Raw genomic sequence first — 7,893 nt, forward strand, 5'->3', positions numbered from 1 at the left:
TGATCGCTTTCATATTGACCTATCTGGCTTTTGCTTCCTTCTCTATAACCTTACCATTTAAAGTGAACAAGGTTACAGGCATTTGAATGGAGGGGCTCATATTTCACGTATGAATCCAATTTTTAAATCCCTCGAAATAACGTGGATTTAGCGTTGAGGCCTTGATAGAAAGAAAATTAGAGGGGACAAAAGCAGGAGACCTCAATCCATCAATCGATTCTTCTGACAAGATCCAATCTACTCTCAAGAGGATGCATTTCATGCTTGAGTGGAGCTACGTAGTAAAGCACCCCACCTACTCTCCGGGCTACTCAAGGGCCATGTGAATCATGTTGTTGTAGATCATACAAGAGGGTCTCAAAAGGATGGGGACCAATTCGTGTAGGAGTAATAAGAGCCAGAAAAAATTCAAAAGGATCGCCGTACTCCACCTCCGGCCATTTCCTTTCCATTCTTTCTTCCTCTGTCGGCTTGTATCATGATTGAACGTTTAATGAACCTACCATGTCCTTTGGTTTTAAACTAAATAGTAGACAGTGGCAAGATTTTTCTTGCTACACTTTTGAAAATCAAACCCCTAGCGCACAATAATAGACGAGCTTTTTTTATAGGCACAAATTATTGTGCATCATATACAGACACGCTTGATTACAAGGTAGATATTGACTTTTTTTATTTGTTTTTTTGCCCCCCTCCAAGAATAAACTTAGAGAACTGGTGGTCCACATAGGCACACAGGAATGATTTATTACCCTTTTTACATGCATGGCTCTTGTCGCACAACATAGGAGAGTACCGGGACAAGGACTTGTACGTAAATGGCGTAGGAAAGACATTCAAGTATACGATATCAATGTCTATGTACTGGTTTGCTTGATGGATTGGTTGATTGTCGCAAACTAGATACCGGCAACGCACTCTGGTGGTGTAGTCGGATAACGGGATTTGTCGGTACAGTAGTCATAAATCATGTGGTTCATACGGACCCATCTATATTTCCTAGCTTCCATGGCGTTGAGGGCTTGGTAAGTAGCACCCTCCCACCAGTTTCCACGATTTGAAGCACAGGTTGCTGGTCCTGGAACCGGACATCCCTCGATGTCGAAGTCCTTGTAGTATGCATAGAAAGGGGCTTTGCTCCATTCAATCTTTTCTAGGCCACCTCTTGTTGCCCAATCGTCGGCCTCCCACAGTGTTGAATATACCCCCATAGGCTGGAGCTTTGGAAATGGAATTCCTTTCGCCTCATGGTTCCTGTAAACCCTGATAGGCACATCATCTACGTAGAACCTGCAATCCCCACCAGCAGTAATACCATTAACAGTGAAATTACTCTGTATAGTCTCCCAATTACAAAATTAATGATTAAGGTTGAAAACGAACATAAAAAAAATGGCTGCCCTGTTGCTCTGTCACGGATAAAAAGTTAATAATGGGTATCTTGCTATGAACTTACACAATATGTTGATGGTTCCAGAAAATTGTGTAGAGGTGGAAGTCTGCAGCAGGATCAAACCACAGGTTAACTCTCTGTTCTCTATCACCCTTTCCATGAGCAAAGATATTTGTTTGAACCGTGTAAGGCTGCCCTGTCCTATTCCCCAGAAATTCAAAATCAAGCTCGTCTCGAACGGCATCGGTGTCCGAATTCATCTACAAAAAACAAATGAAATAATGAAACTTCAACGTTTGAATGAGCATGCAAGTGTAGTATATGAAATCATGAATTCAAAACATGGAGTACACACATAAAAGGCAGTGACAGTCCCGGCAGAGTCTCCAGGGATGAGCTTGATCCTCATGCTAACACGGCCGAACAAGTACTTGGCCTTGGATGCAAACCCACATCCTGAAATATTGTAACAAGTCTTAGTTTGTCGAACATTATTGTAATTAGATCATTTGTCAAGATTTCAAATTATTGTAATTAGCTAGTGACCCCACGAAAAGTGTGACCTGCATATTGGTCTAGAACGAGTTGGATAGCCCTCCCTCCATCGATTTGCTTGATATGGGAATCGGACCATGTGACTCTAAAGTCTTGAAGAAAAGTTGCCGGTCGAGCAGAGACGTGGAGAGCAAATGCAAGGAAGTAGAAGAAAAGAAAGACACTAGCCTTTCTCAGGGAGAGAGATTGAAGAAACATGGTCATGATCATTAGAGTTTTGTGTTACAAAAAGTGATCTTAAGAGTATTGTGAGGCCGTGTGATTTAGAGAGGTTAAGGGCTCTTGCTATATATACACACAGACGCCAGTTGTAAGATACATGATGTTGACTGCTGCATTCAAGTGAAAAACAACACTGCAGTTTTGCTTTCAAATCTAGCTAATGGCATGCCGTCAATAGGCCCTACTCCCAACTGTGTCTCTGCGTGCTTATTTTGCCTCGACCCTTCTTCCCTCTTATCCTCCACCTCATGATTTTCTTCAACTCATCCTTAATTTCCCAGACGCAATACGTAGAATTACCAGTCTACATTTTGATACACTTTATCTTCCCATGTATTATTGCCCGAAATTGCAAGGAATTATACTCCATTTCTTGACTTTTCAAGCTGTCATCAAGAAATTTCTAAGGGGATAATTTTATTAGTTAGATTTTCTATTTATTTTCTAGAGATCACTAGTTCGAATGCCATAAATCTTAGAATTATTTAAAATTTACATGGTTAATAATTTTAAGGCATTAATCGAGATGTATTTAAACTAATTTAAATCCCACAATTATCATGAAAATAAAAAAGTTAGCGTTGAAGAAATCTCATTAAATCCCTCCGAGACGGGGAATGCACCTTTAAAATCATAAAACAAAAAAGGAAAAATGAAGAAATTATTGTGTGGAGGCTAGAAAAACTTGGAGCTTCCCAGCTAATACTCCCAAAACTGTAATAGCTAGCTAGTTGTCTTGGATAGCAATCGCTGTGAAAAGGATGGAGCATAGGTTTGATCCAATCAGATAAAATCTCCAAATTTAATGGCCCTTCATGAGATTCAATGTTAAGTTTAACAATTCTTAATAAAAAAATAATATAAAATCTCGCCTGTGGATCCATAATCACCATGTGCCTTATCCGTTGCACAAAATCTTCAAATCCCACTGCAAATGAAAGAACAAGAAAAAAATCCAAAATAAATCTCTATGGTCAAGTTATCATATATATATATATATATATATATATTAACGGTTATTAAGAAATTATAAATATACTAGGTCAATATGAAGAGTGTCCTTGAGATTTTTCAAGAAATAAAATAAAAATAAGATTAGCTGTTGTTGATATTATTTCTAAAGATAATATTTATCATCAAATAAAAAGAATTAAGAAAAAAACAAACTTTTTTAAAATTAAAAAAAAAAAAACAAAAAACCCCAACACAAAACAAGGTACAGAGCACAATCACAAATCAGCAAAATACCAAAACAGCCCTGAATTCTGGTCAAATAGCCCCGAGTTAAAAGGCTGTGCTTCCATTTCTTGCAATAATAACAATTCATTTATTCTTATATCCGTGGCCAGCCCATAGACAGAGATTGATTTTGATCTGCCAATTGATAGAAACCTCTAATGTGGAGCCCATTATTAAGTAGGCTGATCGACTAGGTTTGGACTTTCTCGGGCCCATCTCAACTTCTTGAAGCTTCATAGTCATGTGTGCAGTAAATTATAATTAAGTCCTTGATTTTCTTACAATTTAGTATGTTAATCCTTCTTATCTTGTGTAACTTAATTAATTTCATAAGACAAACTGTGTAGACATCGATATTACATATCTACTAAAAAAAATTGGATTTTTTTCTTCATACATACATACATACATATATATATATATATAAAGATATTAAATGATACAATTTTGAGGATAATTTAGTTTTTAGTCATGAGATTGGGGAAAAATTGGGTATACAGTGGTGTATGGGGCAACGATTAGACCTTGGTCTTGGTCCCAGATTAGATTGGCCAGCTTGAATATTGATTGAACGACTTGACTCTGCCACTGGTACAATAACTGTGGTGTGTTCGAATTACCCTACATACACATATACTTGAATATGCGTGTGTGGAAATTTTTTTGTCACGAGATACTCAATATTTCATGACAAGATATATACGGTGTATTTGTTTTTAGGACATAGGTCCCTTAAATTATTGAAGCATTCATTACAATACATGAATTAAATTGAATTTTTATTTGCGTTATTATAATCTTTTAGTTGAGTTATTTCTTAATAAAAATATGAAAACAAATTGTTAATAATATTATTGGTGGAGATAAAGGATGCGATTTTGATCAAATGATGTTTTATAGTATAAAAATGAATATGAGACAATAGCGGTAATGATGTTAATAAAGGAGAGTTTGTTTCGATCGGGTAGATTTTTTTAAAAAAAAAATATGCATTTTTATTTTTGTGTATTTTTCTTGGAAAGCATTTTTTACAATAAAAAGAATATTCAATGTAATTCTATAAATTTTTTTACATATAATAAATCACTTATAATTTTATCTAATTATTTCAATAATTATTATTTCGGCTTCCATCAATAAATTTTAATCATTATAACTATTTATTTGTTCATGTAATTCTTCTTTTTATTATCACCACTACAATACCTCTCTAATTATTATTGCTATTATTTTATCTTCATAAATATATTATTATCATTCAATTTATTATATAATTAAAAATTATATAAAAAAAAACTTCTATGAACAATGTCTTACAGAAAAAAATATTTTAGGCAAATCAAACGTTATTGAGTTGCACCATAAATATATAACAAATACACGTCAAGCTAAACGACAAAGAGATCACTTTCTTAATGGAAAGATTCATCCGTGCAACAAATTAGAGAAAGCCACGTAGTCATATGGAAACTTGCCCACGTTTTGCTTGGATTGTAGCGCCCCAACTACTGAGCTGGAGCTTATATTCCATCCCTCGTGGCATAATATTATTGGAGGAGAGGTGAGTTGGATAGGAGAATCATACTGTGGTCATAAACCAGTAGGCCAGATTTTTTATTGTACTTGTCGGACCATCAAGAGTGATGTATACGTGCTAGCTACATGGACTCGTGTTTAACACTGATTGGTCTGAGAAAAATAATCCTCCTGAAACTTGAAAGAGATGGGCCACCCAAGATTATTATCATTGCATCTATTTTTTAATTAAAAATATATTATTTTTTTTATTTTTTATATTAACAAATAAAAATGATTAAAAAACACATTAAAAATTTATTTAATGTTTTTTTACGCAAAAATACATCTTGAAAAACATTAAAAAAAATACAAATTGAACTGTATTACCAAACACACCTTTAATTCAACAAGAATTCTCATAAAAAAATTATGTTTTGTTGGTATTTTTTTTAATTAGATATAAAAAATATAAAAATATATTTATTTAAAGAGTCATAGCTGAAATAGAAGATAAATAAAATAATATTGGAATAGTTTTGGAGTAAATTTTGTATTTTCAAAATAAAAAGTATAAAAAACATATTTTTTATATAAATTATCTTTATATCTTCAATCACTAAACAGTAACCAAACGTTACCAATAAAAATAAAATTTCATTTATATTCTAAAAATGTTATTTCCATAAATATCTTCAAATAGCAACAAATTAATAATTCAAGATTCTTTATTTTTATATTTTCAGTCATTATTTGGCATATAAAAAATATTTTTACTGATACAATCATGGAAGAAATATTTCATAGGCTAGATTCATGTATATATATATACCAGAAAGTTGATTAAAGGTCCATATATTGTATTTCCTTTATCTATTAACTCAAAATTAATGACGTTAGCTTGAACGAATGAAAAAATATTGGATAGAACTACACATAATTAAAATAAACGAGAATTAGCCACTTTGTTTATTTATAAATCTCAATATATATTAGTTCCAATCAATAAATTGTAACTCAATTGATAAGATTTTTTCTTCTTCTAAAAAGTCTTTTATTTATAACTAAGAAAATCTCTTTAATTCCAGATTTGTGGCTATACCATGATATGGATATTCAAGCTTGCCAGGCACGTCATGGGAAGTAATGTGCAATAGCACTCTCTTCTTGTATGAATTTTTTTATTTATTTATTTACGTGGATGTCCGGGCCAGCTTACACGCACCACGACTAATCTCACGGCTCACTGAACATCCTGCAAATCCAGTGAGCATTTAAGATACCGTGAAAGTGACAGATGTATATGATAAAGTTTAATCCCAGAATACAAGGAAAAAAAACAAATTTCTTCAATCACTTGACGAATACCTAGTTACCTTCATGTATGAATTTTGAGAGACTCTCGAACTGGATAGCGATATGGACAAAGATCGTCAACAAATGGTGGGAGCAGAGGCCAATCAAAGGACAAAATCGTGATAAGTTTATAGGCCATCGGAAGACTTGATTTGACGGGAACGGAGTAATCTTCTTTAATGGGAGGACTTGTGGTGGGTTTTGGAAGACTTGGTTTGATGCGATGGAAGGAGTCTCCATTAAGATTCATCCAAATTACCCTTGACCTTTCTTTATATATCTATAAGATTCCGTTAAATATTTTAAAGAAATATGTTTTCTAGACTTGGTTTGTATTTGTTTTTTTGAAAAATATTTTATAAAAAAATTGATTAATATAAAATATTTTATAGTTAATTTTTAAATTTAATTTATTCACTAAAAAATATTTTCAACTCAAGAAATTATATAAAATATTTTATAAATAATAATTAATTTATAATATCATCTAATTATTTCAACTATCACTGCCATCTTATCACCACCTTCCTTTTCACCTCCACTAAGATCTTTTTCTTCACCATTACTATCACACCAAGATTACCACTTTCTTCACAGCCATCATTACCTCCTTTTTCTATTATCATTGCTATCATTAAAAAATACTTGTATATTTTATATAAAAAAAAATTTTAAACCAAATATTAAAAAATATTTTTAATATAAAATATTACCTAAAAGTATGTTTTCTCTTGAAGACATGATTTCAATCCAATTAAAATATATAAATAGCTAATTCATTATTTCATTTGAAGACTTTTTGATAGTTCTAGGAGCTTCATTTTAACCTTAAACTTTCTTAGTATGTCTCGTTTATTCTATCTTTGGACATCACTGATATGGATAGCAGCCCACAATATCATCATCACCCTCTACCTTTGCTAATACCCCAAATCCTCCCTTTTCAAGAATCATTGCAGCATCTGGTAAGTTTGAGATGGGAATGGCCATAATTTCTACTACAACAGCTTGAAAAAAAAAAGATTTAAAATAAACTATAAATTGCAATTTTTTAAACTAAAGTTTCGACAGATTTTTCAATAAAATTCATATTAACTAAATAAACAATTTTAAATATATAGTTAAAACAAAACGCAAATCAGAACACACCGCCTGAACCGAATTTTTAAAGTACCACAGTGCCATAACATTAGGAGAAACCAAAACTTGGATGATTAAAAAGTATCTATGTAAATTCAACGTCCGGTATCATGTCAGCATCGGCCAGGTCTGCTCTGAGCAGTGCTAAATGCATGGATTTACACACTCGAAAGAGATTGTATCGACCTAATTCGTTTGGTTTTCCTCCCCTTTCATGTCTCTGTGTACCAAATTGAATAAAGAACAAGAAGAAATAACTCAAGTGGGATATTAATTGAGTGTGTAGTTATGATTATTTTTTAAAGTGTTTTTATTTAAAAATATATTAAAATAATAATTTTTTTTATTTTTTTAAAATTATTTTTAACATCAGCGTATTAAAATATCTGAAAATACTAAAAATTATTAATTTAAAACAAAAAAAATTTAAATTTTTTTTAAAAACACTTTAAAAATACAAAAACAAATAAGCC

General features: G+C 32.2%; 1 protein-coding gene across 1 annotated transcript; it reads right to left on the minus strand.

Annotated features, from left to right (window-relative positions):
- Positions 1 to 580: 580 nt before the first annotated feature.
- LOC118063188 (probable xyloglucan endotransglucosylase/hydrolase protein 6) lies at positions 581 to 2,222 on the minus strand. Its single transcript, XM_035077149.2, has 4 exons — positions 1,957 to 2,222; positions 1,749 to 1,849; positions 1,457 to 1,653; positions 581 to 1,290 (listed from the first exon to the last, which is right to left on the minus strand). The coding sequence occupies exons 1-4, from the start codon at positions 2,156 to 2,158 to the stop codon at positions 900 to 902; spliced, it is 891 nt and encodes a 296-aa protein (XP_034933040.1). The 5' UTR covers positions 2,159 to 2,222; the 3' UTR covers positions 581 to 899.
- Positions 2,223 to 7,893: the final 5,671 nt, after the last annotated feature.

This window comes from Populus alba, chromosome 7, assembly GCF_005239225.2.
Source record: "Populus alba chromosome 7, ASM523922v2, whole genome shotgun sequence".
Taxonomy (NCBI): domain Eukaryota; kingdom Viridiplantae; phylum Streptophyta; class Magnoliopsida; order Malpighiales; family Salicaceae; genus Populus; species Populus alba.